We start from the raw sequence: 17998 nt of genomic DNA on the forward strand, positions 1-17998 counted from the left end.
GCGGGGGCGGGGGTAGGAGAGCTGTGTCCTTAGCCCTGGCCAAAGGTCGCAGCTGAGCCGACCTGCCCCGCTGCAGGCGGCAGGCGGGAACTCAGGTGGACATCTGGCAGCCATCTGAGGCCAACGTGGAGGAAAGGAAACGGATTCCCGCTGTAAGAGCACAGCCCCGTCCCCTCCTACAGAGCTCAGGGAGGCCGGGCTGTGGGGCGATGTGAGGCACCAGGGCCAGCTCCCCAAGTCCTCCACGGGCCCCAGGCTCGGCCAGCGCCCCTCATCCCTGAGGCCCAGGGTCCGTGGCAGAAGCCAGGCTCTTGGCTGCCCCTGAACGGAAAGGGGGTGGGCTGGAGGCAGGGAGACGGGGCCAAGCGCGGGGAGCCACCTTGGCCGGCCTCACACTCGGATCTCATCCTCCTCCTCCTCATCCATGAAGGAGAACTCCTTGTCGGGCTGCCTGGGGAGAGCGGCCCGGGCCCCCTCCGGCCCCTGGAAGGCGGGGCTGCGCTCCTCAGAGCCCGGGGCTGCGGGGGCGAGTCCTGGCTGGCCTTGCCTTCCTGCCTGGCCGGGAGAGGGGCCCCCGACCCAGAAAGGGGAACCTTGGGGAGACTGCCCGGCTCCTCGTCGCCGTGGTAACCGCCATCCTCTTCCTCTGGATCCCACTCCTCCTTGTTCATGATGCTCAGGACGTCGCCCAACATGGAGGGCCCCAGGTCGATGTGGAAGGACATGATGGACTCCGCGTGCTTCAGCCCGAAGCCGGCCTTGGGCATGATGGGCAGATCCGTCAGGTCCCCGAAGGCCCGCTCGTCCAGGAGGGGGTCGAGGGAGTGGGGGGAGGTGGCCCCGTTCCGCCGCCGGGGCACCTCCTCCCCCCGGGCCGCCTCCGGGTCACCCTCCCCGCTGTCGGCTTTCTTCACGGGGCTGGACGACAGGCTCTTGGGCAGCTTGCCGGCGCCCCGCTCCGCGGCCTCCTTCTCGTTCAGCTGGGGCAGGGACATGGCGTTCTTGACAAACAGGGCCGAGTCCCGCAGCGAGCCCAGCATGTCCCTCTGCTCCCGGTCCCCCCGGGTCACCGACTGCGACCGCTTGCTGCCCCGGAACTTCCGGGACAGGAGGCCACGCTTGGAGGATGAGGTGGACGCCTGCTCGTCCAGGGACTCGCCCTCCAGCTCCCCAGCCTTGCTGTTGAGGAAGGAGGTGTCCCCAAAGGCGTCCCCCGCCCGGCCCACGTGCATGGTGTGGCGGAAGTCGCCCAGCGGCGCGCTGATCATCTCGGCCGTGAGGTCCGCGCGGGAACGGCGCTTGGAGTGCACGGAGCTGGACACCAGCTGCTTGAGGATGGGCATCGTGCCCGAGGGGAGGCAGGGCCTCGGAGGCTGCAGGGGAGGCTGGCGTCAGATGTGAGGTCCGGTGGGTGGAGGGGGCGATGAGGAAGGGCTCATGGGGCTGCAAGGAGAGAACAGCAGGAAAGGGTTAACCTGGGCTGGCCTCCTGCACACAAGCCCGTCTGCCAGCCCCGGGGCTGTTATTCAAACCCCAGCTCCCACCCAAAAGAAACAACAGGACAGGAGCCAGGGATCAAAGCTATAACCCCGCCCTCTTTCTTCACCCACAGGTTCTCGGGGGCGGGGACTGCTGTTTGCAAAGCTGTTTGGAGTTCAAGGAGCCGCAGACACACATTCCCTGAAACCTGAGAGAGAGAGAGAGAGAGAGAGAGAGAGAGAGAGAGAGCTTTCTTCCAAAGGAAGATACCGGCCCCGCCTTCCACACCTCCGCCCAGGCCCAGCCAGGATCCTGCCAGAGCAACAGGACCGCATTTAAGGAGGTGGAGGTGCAGCCCCGAGGCCACAAAGCAGTGAAGGAAAGAGTCAGCCGGCTCCCCTGAGGAGCGCGTCTGGAGACACGCGGGAAGTTCTTCCTGCTGTCTGACCTCGATCCCTGTGAAGCCAGTGGACACCTCAACCTGAGTCACCATCCTCAGAGGAGGGAGAGGACAGGACAGGCCCTAGGGCGCTGCTGCCTGGCACCTCAACCCACGTGGGCGGCCCGGCTCTTTCTGAATCAGAATTGGGGTGGGGTTGGCTGCAGGATTCACAGAACCAGCTCTCCAGCCTTGCAGTCCTTGCTGGGTGTCCCTCAGAGGAGGATGCCACCTGCGATGTCTCCATCGTGGGGGCCAAGCTCTTTGTCCAGGATCCACCCTCTGCCCCTGGGGGAGATCAAGACTGGGAGACTCTCTCCCAATTTCTTTAATCACTAGGGGTGCAAGGAGGCGGGGACCCCAGATGACCCAGCTCCCTGGGATCTGTGAATGGCAAAGGGCCACCTGAAAGCATGAGGCACCATCCAGGCAGCTCCTGGCAAGGGTCAAGTTCAAGTTCAGTGTTGGAGCCAAACGGGCCCCTTTCCCTCAGGAGGGACCTGCCCCAAATGTTAACCCCAAGAGCATAGGACCGAGCAGGGTGGGGAGAGATGGGCACAGGGACTTAGCAAAATATGTGGGTGAGGAGGGGATCTGGGTCACCAGTCCTGCTAAGAGCACCGTTCTCAACAGCACCCTCATTGTAGGCCCATCCTTCCCCCATGCCAAGTTCAACCCGTGGGTGCCCCCCCCCAATTCTCCCTCCCTCCTGGCCCCCGCTACTTCCCCAAGCTAGGCCACCGCCTCCCACCTGCCCCGACATCAGCCCAGCAGGCCTCCCTGCTGCTCCTGTCCCTTTCTAGTCCATTAGCTAAAACAAAACCCTATCGGACTCCCCAGGGCAGACGCCCTGGTCCAGCATCGGTCGCTGCATCCCCACTCGATGCCACCGCTCGCCACTCCCCTATGCCCGCACTGCCCCGGCCCTCTCCTGGGCTCCAGGACTGGACACACGCAGTCCCCGCTGGGATACCGTCACCGGGCTCACCCAGCATCTTTCTTCTGGGAGATCGTCCTTAGCCAGGTAGAGTCCTGCCCGCCTCCTCTCCTTCCATCCCCTTCCCCCCCAGCAGGCACAGTTACACTGTCCCACCCCTGCCGGCCGGACTGCAATCCCCCCCCTGGGCTGGGAGCTTCCAGAGGGTTCCGACAGGCCTGCTCACCGCCGGATCCCACCTTCCAGTACAGCGGTCGCCAACCGGTGGTCCGCGGGCCACTGTGGTCCTTGAGGTCCGAAAGGCTGGTGCCTGCTGTTCCAGTGCATGGCACAGCTGGCCTCACCCCCCCCCTCCTCCCCAGCCCGAGTGTCTCCCTTTCGCCTTCTCGCGGCCAAGGACAGTGCTGGCTTCGCTTCCGCCGACGGCCCGGCTCCAGGCTCCCGGCCTGACCTCTCTGTCCCCTCCAACCCCATCCCACGCTCTCCTCTGGGCCCAGCTGCTGAGGCCAGTCTCATGGCTCCCCCCTCCAGCAAGTGCCCCTCCTCCCCGCAGGCGGTCACACTGCTCCTCACTCCAGCAAAGTTCTCCAGGCCCCAGGGCAGCCCTGCCGCCAGCACAGGGGACCTGGCCGGCTTGGAGCCAGGTGAGGACCGTGCCGGAAGGCCTTGGCATGACCCACCATGCCGGGCAGCTCTCCCTCCTCGCTCTCTTCTTCCTCCCATCCAACCTCAGGAAAGCAGCTTCTCCTACCCTACCCTGCACCCTCCTGCTGCCCACGCCCTGGGACCTGACCTCTCAATAATGAGCCAGAAGCAGTCAGACCAGGGACTGGCAGGCACTTTCTTTCTTTCTTTCTTTTTTTTTTTTAAAACCACCCCAAAATGGATTCTCTTTTTTTCCCTTTAATGTATTTTTATTGATTTCAGAGAGGAAGGGCGAGGGAGAGAGAGATAGAAACATCAATGATGAGAGAATCATTGATAGGCTGCCTCTTGCAAGCCCCCCGCTGGGGATCGAGCCCACAACCCTTGACCGGAATTGGACCTGGGACCTTTCAGTTCCCAGGTCAACGCTCTAACCACTGAGCCAAACCGGGGAGGGCTGGCAGACATTTTCTACGGAGGGCCGGACAGTCGAGATTTCCGCTCTGCGCCTGGAAGCGTTTTCGCCGTAGCTATGCAACTGTCTTTGCAGTAGGAAAGCAGCATCGGACTCCATGTGAACGAACGGGTGTGGCTGCGTCCCAGTAAAACTTCATTTCCCAAGACAAGCGGCGGGCCGGATTTGGTCTGGGGGCCATAAATCAGACCCCCTCAATCAGACACATGAAGGGCACTGGCCGTGGGGTCCTCCCCTCACCACTGCTCCAGGCCTCCGGGAGGTAGCGTCCCTGGTCAGCTGCCAATACCCCAGGAGCAGCCCTCCCCACATCCGGCTGCGAAGGGCGGAGTCCGGAGAAGGGAGGGGCCCGGCTGCTCCCTGGAGAAAGTTCTAGTCTAACCCTGGAGCATTCTGGCTCTTGGAGCCCAATGATCATTCCTTGTGGCGGGGCTGTCCTGTACGCGGTAGGATGTTAAGCAACATCCCAGGCCTCGACCCATCCGATGCCAATTGCATCGCTTCCCCAGCCGTGACAACCAAAACGTCCCCAGAAATGGCACGTGTCCCCTGGGGGGCAGCATCACCCCTAGTCTAAGAACTGCTGCCCGGAAGTGAGGACACGCAGGTGAAAAAAAGCCGGTGAACAAAGGTGAACAAACAGGAAGAGAAAAAGGGGGAGGGGCGGGAGGGGAGGGGACATAAAGAGTCAGACTGGTGGGAACATGGACATGACGCCCAGAGTCCCTCGGGGGTTTCGACACACGGGCAGGAATCCCCAGGCCCAGAAAGCAACTTGCAGCCTGTGGTTTCCGATCTCGAGTGCTTGTTAGAGAACAAAAGGGAAACCGCAGGCCCAGCTGCCCAGGGCTCAGCGGGATGACGCGGACCCTGTGGCCAGCCACAGGGATCGGGTACCCCGGCCACACGGCCACAGGACAGGGGGTCTCCTCGGAGCACACCCTCCCGCCAGGGCTATGCAGCGAGTGACAGTCCGCAGAGAAACCCCTAGACCAGCCGCGGGGCACCCAGGGTCCTGCAGGGCCCGACACCCCAAGAAGGCAGAGGCGGGTCTGGCCTCTCTGGGGGCGGGCACGAGGCTCTGTGGCTTGTGCAAAACCAACCATCTTCCATATCCAGCATGAAAGGGTCCCGAGAGGTGGGGCCTAGCTGGTCCCACACCCCAGTGAGGAGGCGCTGCAGGACCTACTGTCCCAGGGAGGGGCTGGGGCTCTGTGACCCTAGAGCTGGAGAGCAGACTGGACAGGCCAGGCTTGAGGGCTGGTGGGAACTCATGGGGCTGTTTCAGGCCCCCGAGTGACAACTTCATCCTAAGCTTCTAACACAGCGGTTCTCAACTTGTGGGTCGCGAAGAGTCCAATCCCCACCCCGGTCTGAACGTGACCTTATTTGGCAGTTGGGTCTTTGCAGAGGTAGTTAAGGATCTCCAGGTGAGATCACCCTGGAATTAGGGCGAGTCCTAGACAGAGGACAAGAGGGAGAGGTGAGACACCCCGGTGAGGCCGAGAGAGGAAGCCCACAGTTCCAGGAGGAGGCAGGTCAGCCACTGACCGCGGGAGGCCGAGGGAGGCCGGCCAGCGCGGGAGCCAGGAGGCGGCCTGGGCCGGCTTCTCCCTCAGAGTTTCCAGAAGGAACGCACCCTGCCCACACCCTGATCCCGGACCTCGGGCCTGCAGAACTGAGAGACAATCAATGCCTGTGGTTTTGAGCCACCACCGTGTGGGCAGCCCCGGGAAACGAATTCGTCTTCACTTAGACTCAGTTCCAGAGGACCTGGCCCCTTTTACAGACCAGCAAATAGAGGCACAGAGAAGCTGGGTGCCTGCCAAGGTCCCTCACCTGATTGGTGTCCACTGGGAGCCTGCCCTGGTCTCCCACCCGCAGGCCCTCTGTCTTGCTCAGACAGGGGGGGCTGTACCCCCTTCCCCCGTTTACTAGGATATGACCACCTCAGGCTTCCAGGTGAGCCGGCGCCCACTGTCTGGCAATGCCCTGGAGAGGGGCTCTGGGGCGTCCCCTCTGGACCCTCACAACCTGCTCTTCTGTGCCCAGAGCTCATCCCCTCCCGGAGCTCATCCCAGCCGGGTGTCTGCGCTGATTAATGACCTGGTGGCTGCCGAGTGCAGGTGCGGATCGCTATGCACACGGTGGTGTCAGTTTTAATCACCATCATCATGAGCCTCGCATCCACCTCCAGCTGCAGGTTTCCTGAGTCATCACCGGCCCCCTTCCCTTCATACACGAGCTGCTCTGGAAAGCAGGGGTGCGGGAGCTCTAGAATCCTCCGGCCGCCGGGAACTGGCAGAGGCCACTGTGCCCAGCCCCCCGGCCTTCATCAACCCCGGCCAGTGCTTTGCTGGGCAGAATGGGGCCTCACCCTCCTTTCCGGTCTCTGTGCATCCGCCTCACTCCCCCCTCGGGCACCCTGAAAGGGTGGCATCGGCCAGGCCCGGTTCAAATCCTGTTGCTAAGTGGCTGTAGGACACCAGGGAGCAGTCCTTCCCCCCAGGAGGACCGTGCTGTGAGGCACCCAGACCAGGTGTGGCCTGTGCTCAAGGCCCCACGTGTCCTGCCCCAGGTCCCTGTTGCCTCCCCTCCTTCAAGTTGGCTGTTCCTAAGGAGCTGTGGACAGGGATTCCAGGCTGTTGGGATGCTATTGAGGGGGCTGCCCTACGTCCACTAGGGATGGGCCTGGCAGCTGGGTACCATGGTGTTGGGAGGGGATGGGGGGCAGGAGGAGCCCCAGTGGCCCACAGCTGCTGCCGCTCATTCTAACAGAAGGATGTGGGGGTGAGATGAACACAGGTTCAAATAGAAGCAGGTGGCCCGGGCCAGGCCTGGGGCCAAGTTCAGGAGGCCCGGGCGCCCTTCCTCCCCCACAAGGGGAGCTGCCAAGGGAGCCGTGGCTCTGGGAGGGGGTGTGGCTCAGTGCCGTGACTCAGCTCTGGGGAAGTGGCTGAAATGGGCCTCAGAGGCCAGGGCGGCCACTCCCCAGGGCCGGTCCAGGGCAAGACACCCGCACCCACCCCGGAAGCCACATCCCACTCTCCTGGCAGTGACCACAGCTCTCCACCTCTCCCGGCCTCTGGTGGAACCAGATTCCTCTACCCTCGGCCCCACTGACCACAGAACATTCCTTTAAGGCAGAAGCAACTGAAGGCCAGGCCCCCTGGTTGGTCCACTCAGCCCACACCCTAGGCTCAGCTCCGCTCCAATCCCATCCTAGGACCAGAGACTCCCGCCGGTCTTCCCATCAGCTTGTCCTACAGCCACTAGGCACACAGCAGGCCAAGTCCCAGGCAGGGGCCTGTCCCTGGCAGCCTGGCCCCCGCAGGAGGTAGTCCTGGGGCAGCCAAGCGGGCCTCCCACTCTCCAGCTGACCTGCAGCTCACCCAGGAACACACAGGACACATGCTGCATACCCACTGCTGCCCAGCCCCCTCCACAGGTTCCCGGCTGTTTCAACCCTCTACCCGATACCAGCACCAGGCAGCGTGGCTAGACAGAAGGGGCCTCGGGCACGGCGTCATTCGTGGCTCGGAATGACCACAAGAGGCTTCATTCACTACTCTTTTTTTTAAAGATGTTTGTATTGATTTCAGAGAGGGAGAGGAAGGGAGAGAAACAGTAATCGGCTGCCTCCTGCACGCCCCCTACTGGGTATCGAGCCCACAACCCTCGAATGTGTCCTGACGGGGAATCAATCTGTGACCTCCCGGTTCATAGGTCAAGCCACACTGGCTGGGCCATTCATTACTCCGTCTCTGCCTCACTAGTATCCACTCTCCATTTCTGCAAACAGGCATTCCCACTCCCTCTCTCATTCACTGCATACCCATCAATTTTCCCACACTCCTCTGGGCCCTGCAGACACAGCAGTGAAACAGGGTTGGCCACACCCCTGCCCTCCCCGAACAGAGTATGTGTGTGGGGATGGGGGTGAGGGGGTGGAGGTAGAGGGGGAGTAGGGAGCCAGGCTGTAAACAGGCAAACAGAACGGCACCTCGTAGTCCTCACTGTCCAGACGGAAACAAGGTGATGGAGCCCGGGTGAGAGTCGGGGGGCTGGGGGCCCCTCTGATGAAGGGGCACCTGTGAGCTGAGAACAGAAGGATGAGAGGAACCAAGGCTCGTCCAGAACATTCGGTGGGAGGAATAGCAGAGGCAAAGGCTCCGGAGTGGGGGCAAGCTGGTGATGTTTGAGGAACAGAGTGAAAACCCAGGGCCCAGGGACCCAGGGCCTGCCCTTCCGTAAGCCAGGGAGGCGTCTGGATGGAGGGCCGGGCCACACGGCATCCAGCAGCAGTTTCCAAGTGGGCAAGTCATCCAGGCTGCTTCTTCATATATATACACACACATATATATATTTTATTGGCTTCGGAGAGCAAGGGAGAGGGAAACAGAAACATCAGTGACGAGAGAGAATCACTGGCTGGCTGCCTCCTGCATGCCCCACACTGGGGACTGAGCCTGCAACCCAGGCATGTGCCCTGACCGGGAATCAAACCGCGATCTCCTGGTTCATAGGTCGACGCTCAACCACTGAGCCACGGCGGCCGGGCCAGAGTGCTTTTAGGAGGCAGAGACACCAGGAGCTGCGAGGGCCCAGATGGAGGAGGAGAGAAAGGACAGAATCAAAGGGGACCCCGGCGCCCTTTTCCAGGGGTGGGTCTCGCCTGGTGGGCCATGGACCTTTCTCTCTGGGACAACCAACACGCCACCACCAGGTGGAACTTAACTCTGCCAGAACGGGGAGGCATTCTGCTACCAGGTCTGTCAGCTGGAACAAAAGGGGGTTGTGCAAGGCACTGGGTGACACCCGTCACGGCTCTAAGAGGCTAGGGACTCGGCTCTTGTTGCCAGGGGAAGAGCCGGTGCTTCCTGGAAAGCTCAGCAGCCTTATCCTGCGAAGATAAGAAGTCCCCAGCAGGAGGAAGAGTGTTTTATTCCACCAGCGACAGGCCCGATGGCCGACGGGAAAGGCAGGCGGTGTGACGCCCCGGCCCACAGAACCACCTCTCGCCCTCGCGGGGACCCCGTGGGGCTGTGCTGTGCTTCTGGCGGACTTTGGTGCTCTGCAGAATGGTTAGCTCCTCCACATGCTCCACCCAAAACCCTCGAGTTTGAAAGTGTCTGTTTGCACCTGAGCTCAAACAGCCACAATTTAAAAAAGAAAAAAAAGCTCAGGATGGGAAACGATCACCATTATTATCGAGCCTGTGCCACCGTGCGTCTACCCGTGTCAGTGTCTCCTTAAAACACTGGGTGCGGAGCGACCACACGCTCAGAGACGGAGAGACTACACTAAGGGACTTGCCCTAGGCCAGTGATGGCGAACCTATGACACGCGTGTCAGAGGGGACACGCGAACTCATTTTTTTGGTGGATTTTTCTTTGTTAAATGGCATTGAAATATATAAAGTAAATATCAAACATATAGATCTTTGTTTTACTATGGTTGCAAATATCAAAAAATTTCTATATGTGACACGGCACCAGAGTTCCGTTAGGGTTTTTCAAAATGCTGACACGCCGAGCTCAAAAGGTTCGCCATCACTGCCCTCGGTCATGGACTGATGCCAGGACTGTGTTCCCACACCAGGGCGCTAGCCAGGCTAATAGCCACAGCACGTAAACAACCTGGAACACGTAATTCACGTGTGAATAAACATACGTCTACACGTACACATGCACACGTTTGTTTTTACAGGTTATTTGTGTCTCTTGTCACGCCACGCATCGGTGAATAGGGCTTAGTCTCCCCCTTTTCAGTACCACCCCACGCAAGGCGACGTCTTTTGAGTTCTGGTGTTTCCTGCCCGCATCCCAGTGGATTTTCGTGCACACCCTGAGGCTGATCATTACAGCATGCACCGTGTCAGGGGAAAACAGGGGGCCGAGGACACCCCCGAAAGAGCTCACTCCCCAACAACTGCTTCCTGATGCCTGAGCCGCCTCAACGGAGCAGGAGATGAGATGACTATCCACCCCCACCCCCGAGACTGGCCCATTTCCAGTGACACTGAAGCTCTAAGCTGGAGGCCAGCCTCCGCCATGGGCAGCCCGAGGTGGGATGCTGTCCCAGAGACTGTGGGTGGGTGAAGGCTCTGCTTCTGCGGCTTCTACAGCTCAGGCCTCCGGACGGCTGCAGGGAGCAGAGGAAAGGAGAAAAGGCGGGGTCACACAGGATAGCCAGCGCCCCCATGCTGAAGACCACCTGGCCAAGCGCAGAAGCAGCTGCACACCAGGCAGCGCTGGGACATCGTAAATGCATGCCCCCATTTTACAGGAAGGGAAACTGAGGCGCAGACAGGGCGATTTCCTTCACTCGTTCCCACAGCTACGAAACAATAATTTGGACCCATTTCTGTTGGCCCTTGAAGCACATCACGTTCTGTAGGAGGTCACCCCGCTCCGGCCTATTCAATGACCACAGTTGAGAATGTACACACAGAGGGAGGGAGGGGGTGCTCCAGGCTCCGATGGGCCCCTCCTGGCCTGGATCTTATTCCGGCTTCCTGCTCTGAGGAGCCTCTCTGCCCTGAGGCAGCAGCCTGGGCTTCCCCACATGGTTAGGAGCGGGCTTGGCCTGAGGCCACACTGCCAATGTTTTCCACGCCTGTCCCGCTCCAGCTGCCAGCCTTGGTACTTCCACCTGCCAAGAAGACCAAAACCCTAACCCAAACGCTCTCCCGAAAATCTCCCCACCCTAGGGCCCCATGCGTGCTCCACCCTCCCCGCCTGCCTGCCTGCCAACCCAGACCTGGCCCATTGGCCCAGGGGTGCCACTGGCAAGTCACATGCTCCGGCACATCCCACTTCCTGGAGATAAATAAACATTCTCTGCTCCGTCTGTCCCTCTTCCTGGAAGAAAAGGAAAGTGAACGAGGCCCTGGTTTTACTACCTGCTTCCCAGCTCACACTCATTCCCCCGGCGGGACTGCAGGGAGGCAGGAGACAGGAGTGTGACTGGGGAGGGGTGTGGCCTGTCCCAGGTAATCACGGCACCAGGCTCTTGTCCGGCAGGGCTCTGAGGGTGCACTGCACAGGGAAGAAAGAAACAGTCCAGGCCAGACCTTCTCAGCGACTTCCACTCTCTGCTGCCTCTCGAGAGGTTATTAAATAATTTATTCCTTTTGTCCGATATGGCAGCCCCAGCCTCACGTGGCTAAAGAGCACTCGAAAGGTGGCCGGTCCAAACTGACACGTGCCGAAGGGTACACACAGACTTATACTAAAAGGAGAATGTGAAACAGCTCATTCACATTTTTATATTGATTACACGTTAAGATGATAATATCTATAATCATAAAAGTATAATATGCTAATTAGACCAGCTGGCCGACCATCTGGACGAAGCCAGGGCTGCGAGGGCCGAGCCCCCTTGCACGAATTTCATGCGTCACGCCTCTAGTTTGGAATATAATGGGTTACATAAAATGTTGGTCACCTAATTTGTTTTACTTTTTATGTAGCTATTCAGAAAGTCAGCTCCCCACGGGGCTTACACGATCCTTCTATTACAGAGTGGCGATTTAGACATTTCCCCCTTTTATGGGACAAGCAGTGCTTCCCCCTGTAGGTGAATAAATAAAGCCAACCATTGTTTACATTTGGGTGAAAACCTGAACATGTTAGTAAATCATGTTACAGTATTTGAGATTAAATCCTAATAACCTAAATTTTACATCCAGTGGGCCCCAGGTGAATGCCAGGCTGTTTCGTTTCTGTTTGAACTCTGTAACAAAAATCCTTCCAGCTAAGTCTGCTCAAGTCCTTAACGATTTCCGGAGGGTGCACCCTTCCAAGTGAGTAGAATTACTTTGGCTTCTTCTTGTTGACTGGTTCTCCAGAAGGTTTTACCAAGCTACAGTCTCACTAACACGGGATGAACACAATCACCGCCACCCTCACTTGTAATCTGCATGTTTTTGTTTACTAATGAGAGTAATGAGCACTTTAAAAATTGATTTTAGAGAGAGAGAAAGGGAGAGAAAAACATCTATGCGCGCGAGAGGGATACATTGCCTCCCTATGTGCCCTGACCGGGGATCGAACCTGTCACCTTTTGGTGTACAGGATGATGCTCCAACCATCTGAGCCACACCGGCCAGGGCAAGCTACTTCCATTTTGACTGTCATATTTTGCAAAGATGTTGCAAATTTATCACCCACCCACTCACAGATGGTGATGTGGCTGTTTTCATTCCCAGAGAGCGCTTATTAATGTTTGCATAGTCAAATCTGTTTTCTGGTCTCTGGCTTTAATATCTTGAAGCAAAGACACGCCCACTCCCAACTTTATGCAAATATTCACTTCAAAAACTGTCAGGCAATTTAAAACTACTCAGAAAAACAAATCTAGAATGTAGTACACCAAACTAGAGAGGCCTGTGGCTTGTAAGATTGTGGGTGGTTTTAAAATAAAAAAAAATTAAAATGTAACAATAAAGTAACGTTACCGATTCTTTACTGAATTGTTATGTGAGTTAAGTATCGGATGTGAAATTCTTTTATCTAGTAGGGTAATATCCCACCTTTAACGTTTTCCTAAAATTTTCTTGGCTTTGCTATTCCAGATGGACTTTAGAAACACGTTAAGTTCCAAAAGAAATCCTGATGGGATTACATTGGAATTGAACGGAAACAATAAATTAACTTGGGAAGAACAGGCCTTAGCACAACATCAAGTCCTCATATCCATCTATTCAGACATTCTCCATTAAACTTGGTGGGTTTTCCTCCTCCGAGTCTTACACATTTCTTGTCATGTTTATTCTGGGTTCTTTTATGGTCTCTTGTTGTGAATGGGTTTTGCATCCTCCCCTTAGCTTTCAACTTTTCTTTTTAATCCTCCCCTGAGGAGGGAGGTTGAGGGAGAGAGAAAGGGAAACATTGATCGGCTGCCTCCCACACGCACCCTGACCGGGAATCGAACCCGTGACCTTTCCATGTACCGGACAGGACGACACTCCAACCTAGCCACCCCAGCCAGGGCCCTAATCAACTTGATTAATTAGATGGCTTTGCATCCTCTGCAACTAATAGTAACTCTGCCCCCTCCACTCCTCATCCTTAAATTGTTCTATTTGCTACAATTGCAAATACGATGTTGAATAATACCACTGACTCGGGACATCTCCAGAGGTTCAGGCATTTGCCGCGATAATCTAACCTCATTCTTCAGGACAGTAGCCACGAGCCACACGGGCTGTTGGGTACCTGAAGTGTAGCTAGTGAGACTACGGAACTCAATGTTTTGTATTATTTAATTCTACTTATTTTAAATGTAAAAATTGATGCTTGACTTGGTAAATAGAAATCCCAAGTACGTCTAAAACAGCTCGATTATGCGAATCTACTTTTTCAATGGTACATTTTAGGAACTCCAAGTTCTGATTGCCTATGAAATTGAGCAGCCAAATTGAGATGCGCTACGGGTATAAAATACACACTGGATGTTGAAGCCTTTGCATGAAGACATAATGTAAACTATCTCATTAATATTTTTCTGATTACATGGTGCAATGACAATACTTTGGGCGCACATGGCTAACTAACACATTCAAGTTAATCTCCCCTGTCGGTAGTTCTTAACGTGAGAAATGAGAGCCGTGGAATAACCCCTCCCGGAGGGGCTCTGATAGCTACCCAGACGGGGTGCGGAGGAACCCCCTCTGGGAAATGGCATCCTGGACCCTTCCCGTGGACCCCAGGCAGACACGTGCTCCCCACGCCCCCACAGGTCCGGGAGGAAGTATGAGAAAGGGCACGAAGTCATTGAGCTTTGACTCTGCGCCTTATGACGATTAGACTGCCTTAAAGAAGTTTACAAGGGATACCTTGTCTTCGCATGTGAAAGACTTCAGCTCATATATTCTTCCAAACAATCCCCCGGAGTTCTTACCATCACCCCCATTCTGTACACAAGGAAACTGAGGCTTAGGGTTCAGTGATCTGCCCGAGTCACGGGGCTGCTGAGGGCAGAGCAGGAGGAGTCCAGGTTGCCTGATTCAGGAGGGTCCCAGCATTGGGCCCAGGCCTCTGAGGTCCGATAGAGCTAACGGATGCATGAACACCCACAGGATGCATAGTTTTGCATAGAATTTCAGATTAAAATCTCTCTGGTCTGGTCACCCCAGCCCCCACCATTCCAGGGAAAGTACAGATAAGTCCTGGGAAATACAGATCGCCCCTCCCCCTTCAGGGAACCCCTCCAGGGCTGGGAATGGGCCTCTCCCCGCACTGTTCCTTCACCCTTGTCCCTGCATCCACCTCCCTCCTCACCCCAGAGCCCTCGGAAAGGAGTGAGCAGTGACCTGGGAGTGACAGGAAGCGACAAATCAGAAGTCAAGCCAATGAAGAGCCAGTGACTCAAGGACATTTGCAACTTCGCTTGGTTACAGGCTCTTCCTGGAGAGGCATTCTGCCCCCCTTCCTCTTGCCCCCTGCTTTTCAACCACCACCAAGCCCGCCCCAACACAGGCCACCAGAGGGACAGCCAGCAAAGGGGAAGGCCTACTGCCTCCCGGTCCCCTCGCAGCTGGGTCCCCCTCCTCTGGGAGTGGCCGGGCTCCCCCTCCCGCCCAGGGCCTCAGGAGGAAGCGGCTGGGCTTGAAATCGGATCTGCAAGGCCCGGTCGGTTTCACTTCGCTTCTCAGGGCTCAGCTGAGGAGTCGGGACTAAAAGGACACTCTGGGGACTCCAGGGGGGGCTGGGCGACCTGCACCCTCTCCAGAGAGGGCAGCAAATCTGGCAGGTCTTGGTCCAGCCAGAGCATCTAAGGGGGCAGGGGGTGGGGGTTGAAGAGCAGGGACCCCCGGAGCCAGACTCCCGGGGTTACTGGAGCTGGCTCAGCCCCTTTGGGCAAGGTGCCTCCGTTTCCTCACCAGCTTTCAAAGTGACTGGTGACAATATGAATGCTGGAGCCTTAGTGTGAGGATTAAATAAGCTAATGTATGCCAAGCCCTCAGCACCGGATGCATAAGACCGATGCTGGACCGCACTCTCTCCGCCGCTGCCCTGCTGCCCTGCGTCTACCCCTTGAAAAGTAGGAGAAAAATTCCAGCATCTCCAGGGACCCTCTGGCCAGTGTCACTCCCCTAAGGACACACTATTGACCTGGGTCACACACTTCCACTGCTGCCTGAGGACACTAAGCCAAAGTCTCCAGGGCTGACCCTTTCCACGTCCATGGGGGTCCCCAGGATGCACTGTGGGGGAGAGGGGTGCTCCAAGCTTCTGAAGCCCAGGTGCAGACTGCAGCCCCCTCTGGCTTCCCTCCTCCCCTCTTCACCTGTCACCTGCCAGGACGCAGAGCAATGCAGGGGCCCATCCTCGAAGGCAGGACTGAAACTCTGACTTCAGTTTGACCCGGGTAAAAGAGGTGGAGGTGAGAAGAAGAGTTCTCCTCCATAGCTCTGGATTTTGGGGGGCCCATGGGTGCTACTACCAGCAACAAATACTACACAAAACCTCAGCACGCTCACCCCCCCCCAAAAATACAGCCTTGTCCTCTGGGCCTAACCAGGTTCTCATACAGGTGCCCATAGGTTGTACTGCCAGTCCTCGGGGTTCTCTGTGCTCTCAGCCTCTCTACCCCCGTCATTTGAGCGTGAACCCCATGGGGAAGGGGGACACCAGTCCCCTTTGGATGCTGCAGGAGCTAGGCAACATTTTTTTTTAAAAATGTATTTTTATTGATTTTAGAGAGGGAGAGGGAGAGATAGAAACATCAATGATGAGAATCATTGAGGGGCTGACTCCTGCATGCCCCCTACTGGGGATCGAGTGTGCCACCTGGGCATGTGCCCTTGACCATAATCGAACCCAGGACCTTCCAGTCTGCAGGCCGATGCTCTATCCACTGAGCCAAACCAGCTAGGGCCCTGGGCAACATTTTAGGGAACGGCTGGTAGAGACCACCAGGACCCTATTCCCAGCAAAGGAGGGCTCCGGATGCCAGGGCTGCTACCCGGCCTGGAGCCCAAGTGCAAGCTGGCCGGGCCTGGGGGAGTCTAATGCTCCTCACCGGAAGGAGGCCCAAGACTCCCCAAGAGGTGTTTTTCAAGCTGTGGCTTGGGGAACGTGGGAGACCAACAGCTAAGCTTCCTTCCAAAGGCGCTGCAAGCGGAGAAGGGCCACGTCCAACCACACACTCAAGTCCCTGTGCAGAGCGGGCCTGGGGGGAGTCCTGGCTGGAGCTGGCCTTCAGGGTCTGGTTCCTCGTCCCAAGGTCAGAGAAGAGCCTTCCGGTCCACAGGTCAGGAGACCTGAGTGGGGTCAGCGTTCTCGGCTTCCAGGGCACAGTTGCTCAACCTCGTCCCTCCCTCCCTCCCTCCCTCCGCCCAAGCCTTATCTCTGGCATCAGCCCAGATCCTGTTCTTCCAAGGGACAGACTCCTCCCTCCCTCACCAGGGACAAGCTCCTCGGAGCCATGGGAAGTCCAGCCAAGGAGCTGGAGTCACTGCCCAGCAGCAGTCCTGGGCGCTCTGGCCTGGGAGCCTCCACTTCCAACCAACCTAAGTGGGCGGGGAGAGGGAGGGAGGGAGGGAAGGAGGGAGAGAGAGAGAGGCTGCTAGCACCTTGCCTGCCACACCTAGGCACAGCCTGTCCCGGCCACAGAAATCAGCCAACCACTCGGGAGTGGAGGGAGGAGGGAGGACTCCCTGAGCCAGAGCCAAGCCCAGGCCCTTCTGGGAAAGCTCCCCACACGTGTTCAGAGGGTCTCAGATCCTCTCCTCCCAGATCAACTTCTGCCTAAGCATGGATAGGCCCCGTTTTGTAGATAAGATTCATCTGCGTGGGCCTCCTGGCTGGGTCTGGACCTCAGTCAGTGAGTGTGGGAGAGAATGAGGGGAAAAGGGCGGAAATCCCAGGAAACGGAGGAAATCCCAGAAAACGGAGGGCACGCTCCAAGGGGAGGCCGCAGCTAGCAAAGAGGACAGGAGCACTCGGCGGTCAGTGGCCAGGGCCCGTACAGTCAGCGGGGCTGGGACTCCCCCAAACCGCCACCTCCTGGGAGCAGGCTCATTTTTTCATACTGGACCCCCGCCCCAACCCTGGAAAGACAGGAGAAGGAGCTTGGGTACCTCCCAAAGTCCCCTGTTTGTGGGAAGGAGCAGCTGCCCTCAAGGAGGAGGGCAGGGGTGAAGTCCAAGTTGGGAGGAGATAAACCACTCTAATCTGCTGGTCACATGCTGTTCACAGAGCAGCGGATGAAAGCTGGAACCCCAGGGCACCCCCACACTCAGGGCACACTCACAGCGGGGGTCCTGGCTACCCCAGGAGGACAGAGCCTCACCAGGGGCCTGCAGATGCCTCGTTTATTGTTTCGGGAACCCTGAGACCAGGGAGAGGTCTGGCTGGGCTCTGCTCTGGCCCCACAAACTCCCCTTTTGGGGGGGATCCATAGAGCAGCTCCCCCTTCCTTTGTGCCCTGTTCTTTGTTCTCTTAAAATCCAGTCCACCCTGGCGGTGGTCCCCTCCTCCACCCCAGCCTCAGGAAGGGGCGGAGGGAGGCGCGGGGAGTTATTAGAAACCCAGACTGTGCGAAGTTGCTTTGCGGGAGGCCCTCCTGCAACGGCCGCTCATTGTTTTCGGGGCTGAATGGAGAGGGCTCGCTCCGGTCCAGATGGCTGCTGGGGGGCGAGGATGAGGGGCAGTCTCCCCTAGCACCCCCAACCCCCTAGAGAGGAGAGGGGCTTCACAGCTCAGGGACCCTGTCTCCATTCAAAGGCGCAGACACAAGGACGAAGAATGGGCACCGTGGCCGCCAGCGGAGGCCGTGGGAGCCGGTCAGATTGCAAGCGGTGACAACCAGAAAAGAAACAGTATTGTGTTCCCCCTCCATTCTCCCAGGGAGAGAGAGAAAACTTCAGAGCCCGCGCTGCCGTCTCTCATCGGGAAACACAGGGAATCTGGTTTGAGTTAGCGGAGGGCACCCCTCCCCCCGCCCGGCCGGGTCTCACGCACACCCCAGGCTCCGGCTGGGTCCTCTCCCAGGAAGCCCGCCCAGCCTCAGC

General features: G+C 57.8%; 1 protein-coding gene across 1 annotated transcript; it reads right to left on the minus strand.

Moving 5' to 3' along the window:
- Positions 1-307: 307 nt before the first annotated feature.
- Positions 308-1712, minus strand: CDC42EP4 (CDC42 effector protein 4). Its single transcript, XM_006779536.2, is given in 2 exon segments — positions 308-501; positions 504-1712. Coding segments are annotated over 2 exon segments (951 nt in total). The 5' UTR covers positions 1344-1712; the 3' UTR covers positions 308-390.
- Between the last annotated feature and the right edge of the window lie 16286 nt (positions 1713-17998).

This window comes from Myotis davidii, unplaced genomic scaffold, assembly GCF_000327345.1.
Source record: "Myotis davidii unplaced genomic scaffold, ASM32734v1 scaffold172, whole genome shotgun sequence".
In the NCBI taxonomy this organism is placed as follows: domain Eukaryota; kingdom Metazoa; phylum Chordata; class Mammalia; order Chiroptera; family Vespertilionidae; genus Myotis; species Myotis davidii.